The sequence below is a fragment of the Melospiza georgiana genome, chromosome 4 (genome assembly GCF_028018845.1).
Source record: "Melospiza georgiana isolate bMelGeo1 chromosome 4, bMelGeo1.pri, whole genome shotgun sequence".
In the NCBI taxonomy this organism is placed as follows: Eukaryota; Metazoa; Chordata; class Aves; order Passeriformes; family Passerellidae; genus Melospiza; species Melospiza georgiana.
This window is the reverse complement of record NC_080433.1, coordinates 72,215,294-72,237,572: the sequence shown is the minus strand read 5'-3', so window position 1 is coordinate 72,237,572 and position 22,279 is coordinate 72,215,294. Positions and strand designations below refer to the sequence as shown.

The 22,279-nt window shown below is 40.8% G+C and overlaps 1 protein-coding gene across 2 annotated transcripts; it reads right to left on the bottom strand.

Annotated features, from left to right (window-relative positions):
* Positions 1-3,107: 3,107 nt before the first annotated feature.
* Positions 3,108-9,444, bottom strand: MGST1 (microsomal glutathione S-transferase 1). Of its 2 annotated transcripts, none has more exons than XM_058023043.1 (4): positions 9,364-9,444; positions 7,043-7,193; positions 6,147-6,241; positions 3,108-4,109 (listed from the first exon to the last, which is right to left on the bottom strand). In XM_058023043.1, exons 2-4 carry the CDS (start codon positions 7,166-7,168, stop codon positions 3,863-3,865), a joined length of 468 nt encoding a protein of 155 aa, XP_057879026.1. In that variant the 5' UTR covers positions 7,169-7,193; positions 9,364-9,444; the 3' UTR covers positions 3,108-3,862. The 2 variants fall into 2 exon arrangements, with proteins under 2 accessions (XP_057879026.1, XP_057879025.1); XM_058023042.1 differs by having other exon boundaries at positions 9,347-9,437.
* Between the last annotated feature and the right edge of the window lie 12,835 nt (positions 9,445-22,279).

Below are 22,279 nucleotides of genomic sequence, written 5' to 3'. Positions count from 1 at the left end.
GCCCGACTATCACTTAAAGTGAATCACAAAGAGGTATTAGATTTCTAAGTGTCCAACAGCCAGAGATATTTAATCATGAGACTATTTTAACACATTCGATAGAACCTTTCAGAGAACACTTGGCGCCATCTCAGTTGGCAGGACAATATTTGGAAAAGAGAAAAGTCCTTCTTAACCTTCAACCTTGAAATGAAAACTCCATTAGCTTGAATAATGACAGACAACACTTTAAAAACAGTATTCTAAAAGTTCTGCTTTTTATTTTTTGCTCTTAGAAAAGATATACATTACAAGCATTTTCCATGAAAAATTTAGATTGAATTCGTTTCTGTAAATAACTAGAAATAGACACAGCTAAGCAATAATCAGTTTCAGGTAAATAGAATTTTTCCAAACCCCAAAGTGATTTGAGTTAAGAGCCCAGGCTTTTCTTCTTCTGTATTTTGATGACAAGCAATTCTATCACTTACAGAAGCATTGACCCAGCTTCTTGAAATAAATACCTTGAAGGCGGTGAAGCTCAGACACACACTCGTGTCTGAAAATTCCAGGAAATGTTTAATGTATCATTTATAGTTTTAAACACATTCTTCATTGTGACAGGACAAAAAGTCATGATCAAACAGCAAGTCCTGGCTCAGAGCTCTTCACCAGTCATGATCTCTCCCAACAATTCCGTGCCTTCAGTGCATGTGTCTGCAGCCAGGAAAACCAGCACAAGGCATTTTGCCCAAAGGCTTTTAAGCAGTTACCCACACAAACAAAAACTAAACTGAGGAATTGCTCGGCTCCACACTTCTGAAAACAAAGCAGCCCATGAAATTCCCTCAGAGATGAACTCAGCTAACCAGGTGATGCCAGATGGCATTTTGAGGTGCTTCATGGCCAACTGTTAAGAGCCACTTCAAAGATACACAACATACTTTGGAGAAGAACACAAAATGCCAGGAATAACAAGAGGAGAAAAGAAACCCTGTGGCTTCTCCAGCTGCCCAAGACTGGTGGTGGGAATAAGGGGCATAATAAACAGAAATGAAGCATAGAAGCTGATGGTTTGACCTCTTCTCCATGGCTCCCATGGAGCAGCCCTTTCTGTACTTTCACCAGGTCAAAGGGAGCATACCTGCTGATAACAGTTCAGTTGTTTCATCAGTTACAGGTTACTTCATTTCATGATTTTGCAAGAGGACCTGATACTAGGAGGCTGAAACCCACGTGCATGTTTTAAAGGTGAAAATCCAGTTTAGCCAAGCAATAAATTCAACTAGCACACCCTTGCTCCTTTGCTAGCTCTCCTGAAATACACCAACATATCAAAATTTACAGCTGTACAACAGGCACAGTGCACCTCTACAGGGCAGGGAGCAGAGAAATGCAAGAGCTGTGTGACAAGGACCACTCCAACAGTTTTTGTGGAGCTGGCAGTCGGCATTTGACGGAATCTGGTAAGGCACATTTCCCAGATTGAGCACGTACCCCGCCCAGATGCACAGATGGTATTTGTGGGAGCAAAAGGAAAATAAAATATAGGTTTAAAATAAATGCAAGAGAAACACAGAATAATATTGAATCACTCTAGGTATTTCTAAGGGTTTCCAGTTATCTTTTCTACTTCTCAGCACATACGAGTGTACGTTCTGGGCTTTGCAACCACTGAGCAAATGGAAGGGGTTTAAAACCAGTTTTGTTTCAAATATAAGATCACAAAATTAAAGACAGTCTCCAGGAATGAGATTTCTGTACAGAAGCTTGATGCAAAAGGAGCTGAAAATGCTGCTCCTAGCATTGACAACCAAGCTTGTCTGAAGAGCCTTTTCCATGCTGAAGGAGAGGACTCGATCTGCTGATGAATTACAAATGGGGCCCTCAGCACAGTGGCTGCATTCCCTTTGTCTGAAAGATGGATGGAAAGACACAGAGCTGGGAGGAAGAGGCAAGCCATGAAGTAGTGAGGAAAGAGTTTTAGAAGCTGTTGTGATGATATAAGGATCCAGAGTAGGCACAAACTGATGAGGGCTGGCAGGCTAACTGTGACCATGACTGGCTTGGGTCACAGCTCCAGGCTGCAGCCTCACTCCTTCATCCTCCATCACTGCTCCTTCTCAAACCAGAAGAGCTGCTGGCCGCTGTTACAACAATACCAAGGAAGGCAGCTGCTCTCAAGATCCCATAAAACCTAGCAGAGGAAGGAACAGGAGGAAAACAGCACAGGTTGGAAGTGGTGGAGAGAGGTGTGAGAAGAAAGACAAAAGCCCGTGTTTCCTGTTGGAGCCTCTGCTAACCCAGAGGTGCTGATGTGCGCTTACTCTGCCATGGCAGCCACTGAAGCTCCCCAGCATTCAACTTTTAATCATCGTCTCCTCTCATCCTCCTCCTTCTAGAAGATCCAGCTCTGTTATTTTACTCATTAGTTAGATTTAACTTTTGGCAAATCAGTATTAACATCTTTATTTCAAGTTCCACCCTTTCCTCTTTGGTAGACAAGATTCAACACTTAAATTGCAATAAAAACCCTCTTTCTTTGGATTAAACCAGTGTCTCTGAATTCTTCCCCATTCCCCCTGCCACCCTTCTGATTTGCAGCCTAACACAACACTGCAGCAATCTCCACCTCACAACTGTGGGTAGGTAGGAAAGCCCTCCAGTGTTATTTCTTGCAGTACAATTACTGCTCCCATGCGAAAAAGCAGAACAAAAATCTTTGATATGTGGAAGCAGCAGTGAGAACTCTCCATCTCCCTTATGGGCACAGCTTCTGGGGTAGGAAAGGAAACCAAATGTGTTGTGCCCTGACTTCTGCCATTTAAAACTTCTCAATGACCAGCACACTGCATGTAAAGACCTTTCTGGGTCACTTGAAATCTCCTGCTATTATTGAAGCCAGAGCCACAAAATAACCAATCAAACAAAAAGAAGCCAAGGAAAAGTCTTTAAAGAATGTATTTCAAATTAACACATCATAGAAAGATGTAAGCAAAGAGCAAAACTTCCTATCAGAAACATATTTATGACAGTATGACACACAAACTAATTATATATGTACATCTGGATTACTTGATAGCTACATTTGCAAGTGTCATTCATTTTATGCTGAATTTATTAAAAAAAAAAAAAAAATCCTCTACAAAGGGTCCACACTTTATCCAGTCACAAAATGAACATTTGCAGGAACTCCAGCAAAAATAATTACTTAAAATTTTTACCAGTTTCTCCAAAGAATTTAGCACAAATATGTTCTTTCTTTTTAATCTATTCAACTGAAAGAAATGGAGCTGCAATGGTTTAGGTCTTTTAATCCCAAAGTGGATTATACAAACATTTTCATCAAAGATTTTTTTACAACAAGACTAGCATTACTGGTTATATCTTATTATTAAGGTAAGCTCTCTTCAAAGAACTGTATGATTGGAATCTCTTCCTGATACATAGTGACATGCTATTTGCTGGCTGCAGTGTGAAGAGTCAAAATGAAAACAAAAATACAAACAGGCTTTTTTTTAATCTTGTCTTTATTGATTTAGACTTCAGAGCTACAGCCAAAAATAGTGCATCTGTAGAAAATTATCAAACACTCTATCAATACAGCATCATGGCATGTTTAGAATTGTAAGCACTTGACAAATCGCAAAGGGAACATCCAATCTAGTATTTGGCAGTGCAACCCATGCACAGGGAATAGAGGGAGAAGGATTCTTTTTTTTTCCTCCAAAAAAGAAACACTTCTGAGCAGGAACAAAAAGCTTTTGTTGAAAAGAAGAATTCCAGTTAGCACGGAAGACTCAATGGCTCACCCAAGGCATGATGGCACAGCGCTGGGAACTCGGTGTGGAATGTCGAAGGGGACACGGGAGCTACGGCTGTGCTACAGGAGCCACGCTGTCTTCAGCACTCTGTAGGCCATGGAGAAGGTCACTGAGTAGCCTACTGCCCAAGACAAACCTCTGCCGGGCTGGGGAAGAGGGATCAAGTACGCAAAAGTGTGAAAGATCCTAGCCCCCACAAAGATCCTGAAGTGCAGCAGGGCCATGGACAGCTCAGGGCCGCTCAGAGCATACAGCAGTCCAATGCCAACAAAAGGGACGATGTTTTCCAGGTCATTCAGGTGGCCTCTGGAGAAAGAAGTAAAGTTATTTTAAAGTGTTTTATTTTGTTGAATAAACCACTTCAAGCCTCATTATTTTTCAACATCTTCAGAGCACGCTACTATTCAACAACTCTTGGCTTCCTCTGCAGAGGGGACCCGATACAGTTACTGAAACTATTTTGGCATGTTCACCTGCCATCACTCTGGTCTCTCCTGCTGCACCCCACATTTTTAAGCTTCTGATCTTCTGTATAAAAGGTATTAGTTTTTCCCCAGGATCTTGGTAATACTAAGGACTTACATGAGGTGTCTGAGTGCACCTGGGTGTGCAAGAATGCAAAGTCAGGGAAGAAAAGAGGTAGCAGTTTTCTTGGAGCTTCTCTCAATTGACATCAATTAACTGGAGGGCTGTGACTGAAGCTATTACAGTTCATGGCCCAGATGGACTATTGTAATCCCATAAATCGTATGTGGTGTCCATAAAGAAAATATGAAATATCCTACATAGGAGCTGCTATGTTCATCAAATGTTCATGAAGTTCCATCATCTTGAAAAAGGTTATTTTTGAACCTCTAACAGGTGTGACAGTTACGCTTTTCGTTCACTTTCTTCACTTTGAGCACTAAAATAGCTGCAAAAATGTTTGAAATTTTGAAACCATAATTTACTAAAAATGTGTTGAGAATGAACTTATATATCTTGAAGTGTTCTTTCACACCCCTTCCTAAACCTTCCCAGCTCCCTTCACCTCTTTAGATAAATTGTACTTCCAGCCCAATTTACTGATTGAAACAATCTAATGTCTAAGCCTAACTAATGATGTCAAATTTCAGAGCCAACTGGAATCAGGTCGTGGCACTGTCTTGCAGCTGCTTTTAGAATATATTTATAATTACAAGGAAACACAGATTTTTTTATTCTCATTCCCCATAAAAGTACTCTGAAGAAAGTAATTTTTTTCTTGAAAAAAAATCTTTTTTTCCTCCCCAAACTGTACACATTCCAATCACTTATACAAAAGAGAAGCCATGCTAAATTTATGTGGCATTATCTGTTGCCATGAAGCTTGTAGGAGAAAATATATTAAACTTCTACTAAGACTGGGAGTTGGGAGGATAATATGGATGCTGCAACACCAACATAGTAACTAGAATCAAGCTTACTTACTAGGTCTAGAGATGTCTGAGAAACTCCACAAAACAGGATTTGAAAATTTGGTGTTTTAAAAATCTATTCTGTGAAAATTACATGCTGGTTGTCATTTCTCTACCACAACAATTTGAATTAAATGGGTGATAAAGTTAGTCTCAGCTGGCCTCTTACAATTTGCAAAGAGAAAGGAATTACCCCTCACCATAAAGTTTCCACTTTTATGTAACACCCATGAAACTAAGCAACAACTTCCCTGAACTCAGGGGCAGAAAGGGAAGGAGCAGAACATCTTTACAGCCCACTTAGATTAGTCTCTTCTTTCTGAGATTTTAATCCATATGAGGCATACAGAAATATGCTTTGTGAAACAACAGCCATTATTTGCAAGGATGCAGTGTTCTTAAAACAGCACTGGTATATATTTTCAAGGTCTTCCCTAATGAAGGCTTAAAAGAAAAGAGTTCACTGACATTCAAGTTTTTGCTATAGAAATAAACTTAGCTTCATCAAGAAACAATCCTATAGAAAGCATTTGATTAAAGTTTTCCTGGTTAGCACAGGTGTATCAAATAGCATCCCAAAATGTAGGATTTTGGAAACAGAAAATTTTGCCATGAGCTAGCTTGTGATCATATTTTACAGTGTTCTCACCATTTTGCCCATTTTGCAGACAGGACACCACCTAAGAGTCAGCTATTATAAGCAGACAGAGGCCTATTGTTTTGGGAATGCACACTGACCATTTCAATGTGGAATGGTTTATTCATTTAAACTAATTAATGTATTAGATTGCTACATAAAGAACCATGAAACACACACAGAGCTTGACAGAGAATGGGGTGGAATTAACTCCTTGATTTAATATTATTCTGTTATTTAAAATAACTTTTTCAGGTTCTTGTGTATTACCTGCGTACACGTTCAACATCTGGATCAGTCCTCAGGAATTTCTTAGCACTCTCTCCTTTGCCAAATGATGCTGTATCTTCTGGGTTGACAAATGCCTGTTTCAAACACAAGCACACAAGTGATATTAGCAGCCAAAATGTTTTACCCAGTCAAAGCAGCTTGCTGTAAAGGTCACTCTTCTTACCAATGTCTTAATAACCTCACTTAACTTACGTGAAGTTAAAAGTACAGGGAATAATACAATGTTTGCTGCTTTCTTGAGCCCAGCCTGTACATTTGTATGCTGACAAATTAATGCAATGCAATTTATGCACTTAGATAAAGCCTACTTGTGAGATGAACAAGCCTGCAGTAACCCCAGTAGGCTGACAGAACATGGGCACCTCCAAGGTGGAAGCCCTCAAGTCTCTTTTTCACCATTCCTGACAAATTATCTGAAAGTCCTTTGGGATCCCTTCCTTCTGCAGAAGCCTACACAACAACAACATCCAACAGCCTTATTCCCATTCTCATTTATGACCAAGAAAGTGTCTCCCTTTCCTCTTAAATACAAATTTTACACTTACATGACCCATTATTACCTCAAAATACTGCAAGACACTACTTGAAAACAACATTTCATTCAGGCAGTGCAGACTCAATGTACAGTTGATTTCTCCCTGCTGACACATGTAGTAACATATGCATTCTGTGGACTGCTAAGGCAGATACAAGTCAAGAAAATAGTTTGATTTTAGGAGAGCTACATGATTGCTTTCCAAGGCAGCCTTGATCCCTATTTGTGAACTATCCTCAGCATTCTAGAGATGCATTAATATATATAAATAGCTGTGATATCTCTGTATTTCAATATAAATGTCAGTGTGTTCTCCCAGCCAGTATTTCCAAAAGATTACCTTCCTTGTGATCCTGAAGTATGCTGTTATCAGACTCATTAGCATCATCTTCAGAAGAACAATGCCTGTGTAAGTAGCATAAGCCCTGAAGACTTCATTGTCAATTAACTGTGTGGATTTCGCCATTTTTCCCCCTTCTCACTGATGACCTCTAAAAAGTATTAAAAGTTAGTAAAAAAAAAAAAAAAAAAAACATCGTTGCAATCCAAAGTTCTGAGAAAAACATTGTGCTAATAGCCTTGTTTTTTTTAGCATCACTGCAATTACAGCATGATTCTGCCACTGTGGAAAGTTTCTTTTTAAGCAATTTTCTACCCTTTTCTTTTCACAATAGCATAATATAATACCTTAAGATGATAAATGATAATATTTTTCTTCCATTATAAGTGCTTATCAAACTGTCAAAGTACAAATTACCAAAATATTTAATGTAATTGCAGAAACAACACTTAGTCACAGAAATTAGTACTCTTCTGAAATAACACAAGGATTTAGACCAATTTTAGACCAATTCATTTGAATTAGCAAATTTCCCTAAGCAGCTACCAGGATAGGAGGAGTATGTGACAATACTATGAACTATGAAATGTAAAGAGGAAAATTAGTATTGCCTACCCTTTTTTGTGTGTAAAATGACACAATTATAATTGCACTTCAGCTTTCAAACTAACCAGTATCTTCCTACCCAGCACTAACTTGTGATCAAACCAAGCTGAACATGCATTTTTCCCCTTTGAGACCTTGTTCTTAAAAATTGCTTTTAGCATGACTCACAGGCAAAGATTAAGTTGTAATGACAAAAAGGAGAGGACTATTTTTGCTTTTATCATGGGAGGTTTAAACTAATGAAGTCTCTTTCCAATGAGACCGTACCAAATCCACAATCCTATGGAGGCAGTACCTTTTATCAACACCAGAAAGTTAAGAGGTGCTGAGGAGTGAATGCAGGTGGAAAAAAAAGCACATCCCCGTGCACATTCAATTTTTGCCCTGCACACACCCAGGCTTTTGCCTCACCAAGTGCTTCAACCATGCACTTAGTGATTGGAGTCCATACAACTAGGATGTCTTAGCTTCACGAGAGAGCGAAATAAATGAATTTTTTTTTGTTGATACAGCTAACTCATTTCCTGTAATATAATTTTAACAATAGTAATAAAAATGTTAATATCCACTTGATTACACTTTTAACAACCCCTCATCTCGCTTTCAGCACAGTCAGCTATTGCCAAACAAGAGGAACTTGACGAGCAAAGGGCAGGATGGAAGACTTGCTCTGAAGGCATGTCCTTGGTGAGGAAGTGGGCAGGATGGAGGTAAGCAGCAGTTTGCTCATTGAAAACAAAGCTCAAACAAGCCTTGCCTGGACCTGCCTGCTGTGGTGATGGGATTCTGCTCGGTCTTTTATCCTTGAGTCACTGGGCCCAGCACAGGGTCTGCAGACCCTGGGAAATTAATTCAATGTAACTCTCCCTCCTCTCTCACTACAGTCCAGCTCCCAAGATAAACAGCGGCTTGGCGAAGGCTCCTCTCAGAAATGGACAGTAACTGTTCCCATTCATTCTAACAATCTCGTTAACATGTTACAACAGAACTGTCCTGCGAGCCTCAACTTTGTATCACAGCAAAAAGCACACAGTGTTCCACACAACAACAAAAAAAAAAAGTAAATCCACGGCGCCAGAGCATTTTCCCCTAAAATATGCTGTAAATGCAGCCAAGGATGATGCCAAGTCATGGGCATGGGACAGTGCTCAGCAACACTTTGGGAACTTCACCACGTTCATCCATCTCCCCTCGCTGCCCTCCGATCTCCCGGCATGCCCAGGCCCTGCCTTCAGCACAAAATGGAAGGGCCCCGAAAAACCCGGGATTTCAGCGCCAGCAGAAACTGCAAAAACAAACCCCAACTATGCAAACAGCACGGGGTTTTAAGGGATATGCTCATTACGGTTACCAATAGCCTGATTTACATGGGTAGTACTAATTATAATAATGGTAATAATAATGGTATGGCCCGGAGCAGCGGCCGGGCTCAGACCCTCCCGCCGCCCCCGCCACGCGTGTCCCGGGGCCGCGGGCCGCCACGGGCCCATAGGGGCCGCTTGTTTGTGCGTGTTCCAAACGCGACTTCCCCCAGCGCCGTGTGGCCGCCGGCTCCGCTCCCATTCCAGCTGCAGATCCCCGGCCCGGCCCTCACGCAGATGCCGCCTCCCCGGGTCGCCCCTCACGCCGCGCTCCCCGCGCCGCCCTCCCGCACCCGGGCGGGCTCAGGCCCCGCCGGGCCCCGCGCAGCGCCCGCACCTCGGCCGTGCCCGCACCTCGGCCGTGCCCGCGGCGATCCGAGCCCTGCTGCTCCCCGGCGGACACTGCGGCTCGGCCCGGCCCGGCCCCGCCTCGCCTCGCCCCGCCGGCCGCGGAGGCGGGTCCCGCCCGGGCCGCCCTCACGGAGCCCCGCGGGCTCGGGGCGGGAGCGGCGGGTCAGGCCCGGAGCGCGGCAAAGCCGGGAGGAGGAGAAGGAAAACGTGTGAGAACGAGCGAGGGAAAGCTCTGCTGTCTGAACACCCTTGGGCAGCGGGAAGCCAAGGGCTGTCACTCAGGCACTCGTAGTGACAGCCAAGTCCAGCGATTGTGCAAATTCCCGAGAGGGCTCAAAGCTACTGTGAAAGTCTCACTACTTCATCCCCTCCCTTGTTCTGGTGGGCCTTAGCTTTTACCAAAGGGCAAGAAAATTAAACCTGTGTTGCCAAGCTGCTTGTATTGCCAAGCCATCAGAGCTGTTCCAATAGAAATGCATCATGTTGCTGTACAAAGTGAAACAGAAAATTAAGGAACTCTGAAACTGACCACAAAGTTCTCATACCAATGTGCTACAGTGTGATGAATGGAGGGAGCCTGGTGTCCGAGCTTCCCCCTTGTTGTTCAGGAAGAATTATGCAATCCCCATAGCACTCCTCTTCAACAGGAGCAATGCTTGTGACTAAGCAGCTCATGATAAGCAAGACTGAAAAAATTAGACATAAATGTATTCAGATGCCCAGAAAGGGTTCAAATCTAATCCTAAAGATGTGTACACAGTAGAAAAGGGATACAATTTTTAAATCTGCATTCTTATGGAAAATCTCTGCTCTTAGGTACATATATTCAGTGCTCACTGATGTTGCTTCTGTGCTTGGTGTCATTTCCTGTCATGTCATATCAAATTCCTGTGTAACTCTTCTCTAAAATCATAAGCCACAGTAAAGCTCATTTGAGCAAGAGCTCGAATTTTTAACAATCTTGTTAACACATTATAACAGAACTGTCCTGCTAGTCTTAACTTTGTATCACAGTTCTGTAATATCAGAACTGTTTTGAAAGGCTGGTAGGGGATGGGTTCAACAACCTTCGCTCTCACTAACACAGCAAACAGTGTTTCTGCTGAAATCAACCAAAAAAACTCACAGGAGCATAAGTCCATCCCAGAGAATGGATTTATTTCAAAAACATGGAAGAATTTCTGCAGCTCGTGCCTTAGTTCAAGGCAGGAATTGTGTCTCCATTGTTTTTTTACCACGCCTAACACATATCATGATCACATGGTGTGACTGAAATGAAACTGTAATTATCTTCTCTTGCCACCTTTTTGTTTGTTTGGCATTCTAATCCTTACTCACAGTCAGTTTAAAAAGCAGACAAACATATGCAGTTAACTGTAAAACTAAACACACATTATTACACTTGAGAAGAAAAGCTGGTAATTGATTTACTCAAGTTCTCAGAACTACACCTGGAAACAACAGAAAACCAGGGAAAAGGTGATTTTCATTCTTTGTAGGTAGGATATAAAAAGAAACAGAAATGCATGTAGAAATTCTATTATTTCTGTATTTTCCTTTGGATTTTATGTTCCAGTTTTTCAGATTCTGGAAATTCAGATTGATTTATGTGACTCTAAAAAAAGCATTTCTGAAACTGGGAAAGCTGCTATACTCCCAGTCTTTGAATTTTGAGGCAAACACCTTGTTAATTTTTTCCTACTCTCTTTGAATACCTCTGATTCTGAGAAAGAAGATTAGGGGAAAGGAAGAAGGACAGGAAGGGATGAAAAAGAAGAAAGAAGGAGAAAAGAGAAAGAATTTTTAAAACAAAGCAAAGTAGGGAAAAAATACGGAAGAGAGCAAAATATAAACAAAATGAGAAGGAGAAGGCAACAGAAGATAAGAGAAAGGATAAAAAGAAAAGATAAAAGGAGACTAAAAAAGAAAAGGAGATGTTAAAAAGGGAAAATTTTAAGATTTTAAAAGAAATTAAAAATAAATAAAGTAAGACTGAAACAAAAGGGGGGGGGGGAAGAAAGGTAGAGAGGGAAAGAAGAAAGAAAGAAAGAAATGAGAGAAGCCAAGATTTCTTGCAGACCCTGACCACTTAAAAGGTTCAGGTTCTTAGAGGGAAGACTCTTCGAGGGCAGAGAATAAGAGTGCCAAAGTGGCACTGTAAGCAGAAGTGAACTTGTGCCCAAGGTCTATTTTCTCCTCTCCAGCATAAAGTGCCTGCAGAACATTTGGACAGGGCTGTGAGGCTGGATACATAACTGTGCTGGTAGTTGCTCCTGAGGGGCCCATTCCCACAGTTCTTACTCCTGTGAATTGTCCCTGGGATGCTAATGGGATTACTCCTGTAAATCAGGGACGCCACATCAGCCCAGAGCCCAGGGTTGTAGTCATCATGAAGGGCTTGATCTTGCAAGCCTCATTCATGTCAGCAACCCTTTTTTCATGGCAATTTTCCCATCGACTTGAAGAACTATCTGTGTAGCCAGAGACTCCTATAGAATCAGGACACGAGTTTAGGGTCAGCATAAAAGTAGGAATAAAAGAGTTTTTCATTTAACCTCCAGCAAGGAATGGATACTCCCCTAGAAGGCCAGATAAGTGCAGTCATTCTCTTTTAACTGCAGGGAGGGCAATAGAGAGGCAAGTATTGATCAGACTTGTTCTGTCCTGTCTCCTTCTCTGGCTCCATCTATTCACCATAATTAGAGTGGTAAAGAAGGTAGCAGCAGTACATTTTCACCACACTCAAGCTTTTATTCACCACCCCCTTGATAATGTAAATCAGTTTTTTCTTCAAGTAAAACTGGCAAATTATGCCTGCTTCATTAAATAAACTGATGCTTTGCAGAGCACTGGTGAACACTAATCAGATCATGAACACTAAGATCCAATCCATATTTTAACTTAAAATCTGAAATACTGTTTAAATACTACAAGAAAAGCATTACAAAAATATTTAGTATGATGGACTAGAATAATTTTTTGTGCTACTCTACTAAAATCTGCACCTTCTGGTTAGCAAGCACTTTGACTATATTAAATGTTGACACCTATGTAATTTCACTGTGATTCACACACTTCCTCTTCCTCATAAGATCTCAAGCTGCCGTCTGGTTTCTTTGGGGAACTGCTTCAAAAACAGCAAGAAAGGATCCTTTGGGAATGCTTCCTGCTGGGTATAGCTCAGTGAAGGCTTCTCTGGCATAAGTTGCCTTTTGGTAGAGTTTCTAACACCAAAACAGCAGTGTCCATCCAATGTTTTATCCATGCCACTGTTTAGAGGACGTTCTCAGTATTGGAATTTGCCATTTTTTTCAGAATTCCAGATGCTCACTTGTGAGACAAAACCAGTAGAAAATGATTGAAGTGACCAGTCACAGTGGGTGGTGACCAACAGGCAGCGAGAGAAAAACTACCCAAAGCACAGGAGTAGTTACATCTGCTGGTTATATGTATATGATATATACATCATTTATCATTGTGCAGAGACCCCACAAAGCTCATTTACTGATCATTATCAAGTTATCGTCTAAAGTTACTTAAAAACTTCCAGATCAAAAGTCAGGTGCAGAGCAATCATAACAAATAGTACAACACAGGAAAATTATCTGTAATTCCTACCAGCTTGATGTCCCACTTGAGGAACAACTCAGAAAGGGATAGGCAGGCATATAGGAAAACCTTTTTAGTAGGTCTAAATATGGATTTTTTTTTCTTTGATTCCTTTTTCACTGCATAAGAATACTGCAACAGCCCTGTTGCTCCTGAAAATAAGTCTGCAGCACAGAACCACCTTTGCAGCTGGCAGTAATGCATGTGTGGTGAGGAGTTTGAAGCCCCATGCTGAACTGGAGGGGAAAGCTTCACTCAGCTTTTGTGATCCTATTTGAGCTGTAAAATTGTTTTGGCTAGGAAAACAAAATATTATTACCATTAAAGGACATAAGAAAGATGTTATATGCCCATAAAACAGATTTTGCAGCCGCCATAGTAACTTTCTTTTAAACTAATGCAATGAGAGAGTTATTTGTTAAACATTATTACACACAGCTCACAGAACAAAATTTGATCCTTTAAAACAACACTGAAGTGGCAGAAGGAGAAAATATTCACTATGAAAGCAGAATGCTTTTCAAATTTCACTTCACAGATTGAAATGACAGAGTGTAGAGAGCAAAAGGATTTTTAAGACACTGAGGTTTTGATCATTTATATAAGAGTCCAGTGGGTTTTACTTGTTATTGTACTACTTCTCTACTCCAGAGACACATGGAAATTATAAAGCTGGAGACCAGACTGGAAGATTTCTTGCCACAGTGACATTCCAACTGCACACAGAGGGCTTGAGTGAGCTACTGAGAAAACAGAGATGATAAAAAGTATCTAGCAAGTTGCTAACTTATCTTTGCAGACAAGATATTTCTGTAAGTAAGCAAGCAAAAGCTTTACAGTTATTGGAAATACCTGCAAATAGACAGGCCTAGTATGTCTATAGATCATTTCGTAGAGTTATGAAGTTGATTTCTGAAGCTCTCCCCACTGCTTGTGTAGATGTACCTATTTATGTAAGGCAGTGAAAGAGCTTGGCCCTGGGGATTGCAGCAAGCTCATTTTCTCATGAGGTTTCTATGCCACTGTAGGATGGTTTGAACCTTTGGTTTCTGTTAATCTTAACTGGATTTATATCACAGTTGAATGTCAATAGGCTAAATGATCCTTGCACATTATTCATCATCTAAAATTGGTCTCTCAACACTTTATTTGTACATACATATATCACTAAGGAGATGTGAACCATGCTTAGCTAATAAAGCAGCTTCTGCCTGGCATTTTGGTGATGATTGTGAGAGAGATATTATTGCACAGATGGTTATTTTTGAGAAGTAACCATCTGAAAGATTTAAATGTTCCATGTAAGTAAAATATTGATCACTTGTCCTTACAACAGGCAGGTATCACTACCTGGTGGACTGTGCATGGGGTTCAGTGGAAGTTCTACATTAGAGGACGTGGGTAGAAGAAACAGGCCCCTCAAATTTGGAGTGTCTATTTTCATCCTGCATGAAAGAAAGGAGATTTTTGCCTGCAACCATACAGCTGTGTCCAGCTCCAAGACTGAAAGGAGCTGTGTAATGAATGCAAAGTGAGTAGATTTTGCTAAGTTAGAAAAGAGTGCCCAGACAGTGCTTGTCTGGGAGTTACATTTGTGTGTGAGTTGTTCCTACAGAACGGTTAAGAGGCAGGCTGTGTAGTCAGTGTGAGGCAAATGTCACTGTTTTAAAAAAATCAATTATCTGCAACTGTAGGGCCTAGTCTAACAGTACCTCTGCAGTGTGCAGAGCTTCCCCAGGTAGTACAGCTATTTTTATTAGTAATCTCCCCTCCTCCAGCTCTCTGTACAGAGCCAAGTTTAGAGTCAGCAAAATTACTTGGAACCAGCTCATTTTATCCCCAGCAGCCCAACCAACCACAATTAAACTGTATTGCCATACTTTAGGCTTTAAAGGGGTGCCTTTAGTGCAGAGTATAAAAGGTTTAAGGAGAGACAGAGAGGCAGAGAGGAGGACAAACATTCCATGTGTAACAGGTTAAAGTCCTCCTCCATGTCTGTCCATTGGCTACAGTTAGGCAGGGATGAATACAGACAATTCAATATTTAGCAATCAGCAGCTTTGCTTAGTCAGCAAGAAAAGAAACAATTAAAGGTCCAGAGTCTTCCCTGTGCTCCTTCTGCTTTCCTGAATCTCCACTCAGTGCAGCAGCTCTCTCCTAACAGAAATGACACTCTGCAGGGCTGGCTCTTGGATATTTTCTGCTGTGGTGCAAGATTGCTCCTCGTGGTTTTATGGGGCAGCAGCAGACTTTAATAGTCACTTGAGACAATTATTCAGATACTCTATTGTGCAGTCAGATTGCTTTTGAACAGCTGCAGAAATACTTAGCAGAAATACACTCCCTAAAGCCCTGGGATGGGAAATAAAAACAAACAAGCCACTGTAACAAGACAAGAGTCTGTGTCTTACTGCATCTTTTAGCTGGTAGAAAAAAGGAGTTGTGTAATTGATTTAAAAGTTAATTGGGACAGGGACCATATTTCATTTAGTGGTCCCTATAATGTCCAGTAATAATAGGCTACAAATACATACTCAGTCACTACTCAGACATAAATCCTCTTTGGGCAGTGTTGTGACCCAGTGTATGGTTCTTTGCCAGGCAATTCTCATTAAAAAGATAAAAACGTGATAAGATAGAGGTACAATTATTCTCTTCAGTAGCGATGATCTTCTTTGGTGCAATCCTATTTACAAAGAACATCACAAAATCATACATTCCTCTGATAAATATGGGCAATTTCTTTTCTTAATGCTTCAGCCTTGCTATTCTGAAGAATACCATGCCTTAACAGAAATACTATTTATATTTTGTTCCCTCCAAACCACTATAACCATTCTGGTGCAACTAATTAATTTCCTTGCCATTGCAATTCTAACTAGTCCTGGTGAAAATCTTTTGACCGTTACAACATGTGGTTTGATGCTCTCTGTTGTTTTCAGTGTTAAAATACAAAGGTATTTTCAGCTGCACTGTCAATTTTGCTTGAATAAAGAGTGCTCATAAAATTTTATGAATCTCTTAACAGGTATCTGGTCATCAAAACTTGCCTCCAGCTCAGGACTCAGGAGGGGGAAGAGAAGTACACTTGCATAGTTTGGACTCTGAGAGGCTCCCTGTTTGTTTTTAATTCAGCTGGGCAGTTGGTGGGGGCTCAGAGGGCTCTGCTAACCCACTCCTCTGCTGTTTCATAACTGCTTTTCTCTTAAGACACACTTTGAATATATCTTCACCATTTTGTCCCAGGATGGCCATGCAGGCAAAGTCAAGCTGGGAAAATGTTTTGTACAAAACACAGCGCATGATATGTTGGGAATTTAGTGGCTGAAAGACTGCTTGTTCACTTTTTACTCATGTGTGCTTCAGTGAAGTTGCTCTTGATTTATAGCTGGATCAGCAAAATCAGAATCAGACCCTTGCTGCTCATTTTTGTGGGAGCAGGACTGGGCCTCCTGTGCTCTTGTGCTCATTATATATCTCAGCACCAAGTCTCTCAGCTTTGATTCATAGAGCTCTCTTTAATTTGGTACATGCAGCCTTCCAGACTAGATCACATAGCAGCAGGATAACAATCCTCAGGAGAGCATTTCAGTTTGAGAAATTCATGAAGAGGGTGACTTTGCTGCTTACCTTCAATGACACTTGTGGAATAGGAAAGAGAAGAGTGAATGAAATGGAATTGCCAGCCTGTTTCAAAATGTATGCTCTGTTATCCAGCAGATGACAAATAGCATCCTCAATAAAGTAATTCTGGGAGCTGTGCAAGTTTTTGTTGAGTTGTTGTTTTTTCTTCACTATAATCTGTCTTTTCACTCTTAGGCCAGGTTTTTCTTACCTGTGTGCACTGCACACAGGAGCTCTGAAATACTTCTTGTGCCCTTCTGCAGGGAAGGCATCCCCAGGCCTTGCCTGGGGTGAAGGCAAGCAGGAGGAGCAGAGAATTTTTACCATGCAGCAGGGAAAGACCTTGAATTCACCTCTTTTCTATTCCCATCTCCAGCACTCTGACAAGGAGTGTTGAATTCAGAGTTGGAGAGAAGTCATACACAGATCTGTAACAGCAGATGTTACAGATCTGAGGCAGGTCACCTCCTCTTGGTGCAAAACACACTGCTTTTCTGAGCCTTGAAAAGCCATGTCTGTGCCCCCTTACATGGCAGGGATGGCAAAGCAGTAACCTTGCCTTGTTCCAGCAGGAATGAACCACTTTCCTGCAGGAGAAAGCATTTTACTACATATTTGGGTATGCTGAAACTGAGGGGAAAATGTGTCCTTGACAGTAGCTCCAGTGAATCATCAATATATGCATATGTATAGCATATAACCAGAGTGTTGGAGCTGTGCAGCAAGAGAGAATGAGAAAGGGTTCCTAAAACAAACTGAGCATCTTCCCACTTTAAGAACAGTAGGATTTTTCTCCTTTCTGTGGAAGACTGGCTTCCCACCCTGGTAGCTGCACCAAAGCTATTTGGAATTGAGCTCTTGGTGTTTTTCACCCTGTCCTAACTTCCACACAGGTCCCTATTGCAAAAGGCAATGTTTGCCTCCAATGGTAGCATTAACTGCCTTTGTACAAGAATAATTACTTTCTTGTGTAGCAGAATAAAGGATTTTCATGGTATTTCAGGTTGAAGAGAACTGGAGAAATGTGCTTCACAAGAAAAGATCAAAGCAAAGATCCTTGACATGCCACCTCCTCCCAGTCCATGCCGTACTGCCCTGGCAAAAGTCTCCCAGATTGTGCAGATCACAGCCTGGACTCTGCCTCAGCGATGACCTCAATGATCTACAAGAAGAGGTGAGAGAAGCCTTGAAGAGGAAGCTTCAGATGAAGGATGGAAGCCAAGTTCTGTCTTTTCCTTCTGCTGGAGCTGACTGTTCCTCCTGGGCAAGACTACAGGACTTGCCCCTTAACTTTGTCATGTACTTAATTAACTCTTAGCAGAGTAAAGTGATTATTCTTGGTTTGGGAGTGTAGATTTTTTCCATCTTTGTAATTTTTTTTTTCCAGCTGCTAACATTGCACTGCATGATACACTTGGACATGACATTGCCTTTCCAGTCCAGAGCAGCCAAAATAAAGAGCTGCTCATAAGTGAGCCCCTTTAGCTGCCCTGCATAACTTTCCAAGGCAAGGACAAATTCCAGCCACACATTCTTAGATTTTATATAAGGTCACCAATACATTTCATTCATGTTTTCTTTAAAACTTTTGTGAAGTTACTTCAGTCATTTAGTTCTGAAATTTCAGGTGCACCGTCTCATTTTTAGCCTCTGAAAAGTCTCTCTGAAATTGTGCCTCCTCTACTTTGGAAACAGTTCAGGGACTCTTATCACTCATTCTTGCCACTCAGTATTCCCTCTACTCTTCCCTTGACAAGGCAGATAAATTGATATTAATGCTACACCAGGGAGGTCAAGGGCACATCAGAGTGGCCAGATTTGCCTGAATGCAATTTTTCTGCTACTGGCTTTCCACAGAAGGTGCTGTTAAAATCTGGGGGCATTACATTAATTCCATGAGGAGGAGTGCAAGTTTCCTTCCTTCACTAAATTTTATTGAATAAACAAACCACCTACAAGGTTTCATGACCTTTTACAATATGTTCAGAAACACCTAAAATACAGATATTGCTTGATGAGCTGCACTGACTTGAATTCAAGTTTTTTGACTACTATTCTTGCAGAAATAAGTGTAGTTGATTTGTTTCTTCCACTGCAATAGACCAAGTCCTATGAAACTCAACAGATTTTTTTTCTAATTTTTGGGACATGGCTCACATTCTGCTTCAGTGATACACAAAAGACTTTACTAATTTTCACAATTTTGAAAAATAACCACAGTCACAAGTAGTGACACCTCCTTCAAACCTGAATTTTCTTGGTGATGAAGAAGATTAAGAGTAGATGTTGAATGAGTACAGCCTATCTGCAGCTCACCTCTCACAAGTGCAGAAAGCAGCAGCAATGGCATCTATTATCTGAGAATTTTACCCTGCAACATCTGGAGATAACTTATCAGAATAAACTGATGGGCCAAATTTTCCAGCTAGTTAGTCCATGCCAGTCAGTAAATTTGGCACCTCTGATAAAGCAGTGACCTTGATTTTTCAGTTCTGTGCAATAGTTTCAACAAAGAATAGTGGGTGGCACCCTGTGCAAATTCCTTAGAGAATCAAAGTTCATTGTGTAGCACTGCAAGGAAGGAAAATAGTATTTTATTGTGTTGTACTGTACTGTATTGTACTGTATTGTACTGTCTTTCTACAGAATGAATGGTTGAACCAGAATTTCTACATTTCTCCAGAATGGTGGTTAAAATGTGCTGGCCAAAAGTTTTTTTAATGTTTTGTCAGTTTGATTTATGTACTGGGAATGTTGGAGGTTTAAGACTGGTTGTAAGAAACAAGTTTAATTTCTCTATTTGTTTGGTGGTATCAATGCTCAAAGTGTAGCATGCTGTATTAAAATAATATGAGTGCTGTTCTTTGATTTTTTTTTAATTTGGAACAGCAGCTACAGGTTCCAGTCTAGCTACTTCCTTCAAAAGCATAAAATAAAAGTCAAGCCTGTCACAACACCTAAAAATGGATATATATGCTTAACTGTGCAATTGCATTAATGTCAGTAATGTGTACATTGCACAAAAATTTAGACATGACCATAACTCACTGCAACATTCAGGCCTATTGGAGCAGTAATAATTTTTTAATTTTATTTTTTCAACTTGTTTAACAAGCAATAAGAGAAGGCGACAGGAAGATTCAGAAGTTATACCTGGTAAAATCTGATTATGTACTGCACAACCTAGTGATGATTCCTGTTAGATTTGTGGAAATATCTGAAAGAAACTGCAGAGGGATTTGGATACAAGGAGCTGAGGTGTTTATGGAAGCTCCCTGTGTTGGCCTTATGGAGGCTGAGTGAGGTGAACTTTTCCCACAGCGCTTAACTTCTTCCTTGTAACCTGCAGGTGTTGTCTCATGCAACTTAGCATTGCTGATGCTTGTGATCACGTTGCAAGTCCTTTGATACTCGATGTTTTTCCTGAAATCCGAGTCTGTAAGGCAGGCGAATCTCTGAGAATTTCTCTTGGTAATCCTTTGTGCTAGTGGGGGAGGAAGGAGTTTAAAAATGTGGCTGAGCACAGCCCTAAAGGTCAAACAACACATACAACACTGAGAAACATAATCCTCATTCAGAAAGGGAAAATTATAAATATTTTCATTTAATTGATTTAAATGAAATTAATTTAATTTTTTATTACAAATATTTTCACTTAAAGACTTTGGTTTTTCTAGACCTGATTTTTTTTAAAACATTGGTTTACTTCCTGAATCAGTTCCTTTGGTTTTAACTTGGGTCAAAGGTTTGGCAACTGTTTCCCCATATTTTTATTTTAATGAGACTATCTCTGATTTTTATATTGTCTATTAAAACAGTATTTAAAAACTGCAAAGTCTGCAAGGCCTACTTTTCTGGTCACTACAGAGTGCCCTCACATCACATTGCTCTTAATGGAAATTAATTGTATCATGCCTATAGACCTTGGAGCAGTTTTGCAGATATTAGATTCTTAGACATCTGTGGTGTTTTATTATTGATTAAAGAACGAGAGGAAATCTCATGGTTTAAGACCTTGTGGTGGGATTTATGAATTAGTCCTTTTCCTATGTGACCCTTGGCAGGTCGTTGAATCTGTCTTTCAGTTTCCCATCCGTGAAGCAGGGAATAATGACGATTTTCTGCTGCTGCTCTTTGTCCATCATGCCTGCTTAAATAGTGCATCCTTTGGAACAGGCCTTGCTGCTGGGTAGTGCAGAGAAATTTCATTCTGGGATCTGCAGCTGTAATACAAATAATTAATACCAGCATTAAACAGTCAAAGGTATTACATCCAGATGCATTTGGCCTGAGGCCTGCGCAGTTCTTGAAATGATGGATTTTTAATTGATTATTTGGAATGAGACCTTTCCTCAGACTAGCTAAACTGCTTAAGACCCACGCACACCAGCTATATTTAGAGGTGAGGAGGTGGCAGAGTAATTCTTAAAGTGCTCTGTTTCTAATAACCCAGGTGAGTGACAGTCTGGGAGTGCTGCCTCTCTTAAAGCAAACATGACTCACAGCCCCCAGGCTGCAAGCGTGTGCAGGTTAGAAATTGTGTTGAACTGTCCCCATTCAAGGAGCCAGGAAATGCAGCCAAATTCATCAACATGTAATTTAATAATTTCAGGTTAGTACAACAGGGTAGTCACACTAATGGCTTAGCATCTCTCACAGCAAAATGCAAAAGGACTGTGTAAAATTGGGGCAAGGTTAAGGTGAGTCTGGAGTAAATAAGGCAATATCTTCATCCCGCAGCTCATGTTGATGCTTTCGGAAAACATTCTGCAGAAATTACATTTTTATAAGAATATCTCCAGAGTCCAAATCAAAAGTAGAATGGGAATGGCCATTAATTCTTGTTGAAATGGACACATACACACACCATTGGCTGCTTCCAAGGCATTCCTTGTCCCAAGCAATTCCCAGCGCCCATGAATGGTCCCTCTGTCCCTCAGGGAGTGTACATGGAGAAATGAAACCATGCCATGAGAAACTGCCAGGAGTCAGCACCACCCCATGCCTTTTCACATCTCTGATCAAAGTTAAAATAAACAGCAAAACACAGCAAAACTGGTTTCCCAGTGGGAGAGGGATATTCTGGCTTCTTGAAAGATGCTTTATGTCACTTGGGCTCCTGGAGACAATGGACCCAGTAAATTCTTATTTTGTGTCCTAAGCTTGTCACTGACCTTGGCACACAACCACATTGCATTGTTTCTTTTTCTGTGAGATTACCCAAGGCAAGCTCTTCTCTGGGAAACTGAGTCTTGCCAGGAACTCCCACTGATGCAACCAATCTCTTTCATCACAAGCTGCAAAGTTAAAAGCACACTCTCAGTTTTAAATGCAGTAACAGTCCTCAGCCAGGGTCTGGAATAGCTGCAGCTTTGTTCCAGCAGATTCTCATTTAAGAAGTTAATGGCTACATTAAAAATTAAGCTAGTTCTAACTACTTTTCTTCTAAAGGGAGTTTCAGTAGAAATCAGATATGGTTCTTGTTCCCTCAGTCGTTGTCTCTCTTTTAATAGTTGAATAGTAACACTAATTTATTGTTTCATTACCAAATATTTGCATTTAGTAAGTGTGAAGATAGGTGGAAGACACAATGCAGAGGTTTTGGTTCAGTTTCCTCACCTCTTTTCTTCCTTTAGAGCAGGAACAATATAGACTTTGTAGTTGCCTCCCAGTTCTGCTCCTGGGC

Bases quoted from the DNA above. Each gene is read 5' to 3' on its own strand.
- MGST1 (XM_058023043.1), bottom strand. From the start codon at position 7,168: ATGGCGAAATCCACACAGTTAATTGACAATGAAGTCTTCAGGGCTTAT. The intron at 6,242-7,042 runs GTAATCTTTTGG...TGTTTGAAACAG, and splicing joins ACTTCAGGATCACAAGGAAG to GCATTTGTCAACCCAGAAGA. The intron at 4,110-6,146 runs GTAATACACAAG...TTCTTTCTCCAG, and splicing joins GATGTTGAACGTGTACGCAG to AGGCCACCTGAATGACCTGG.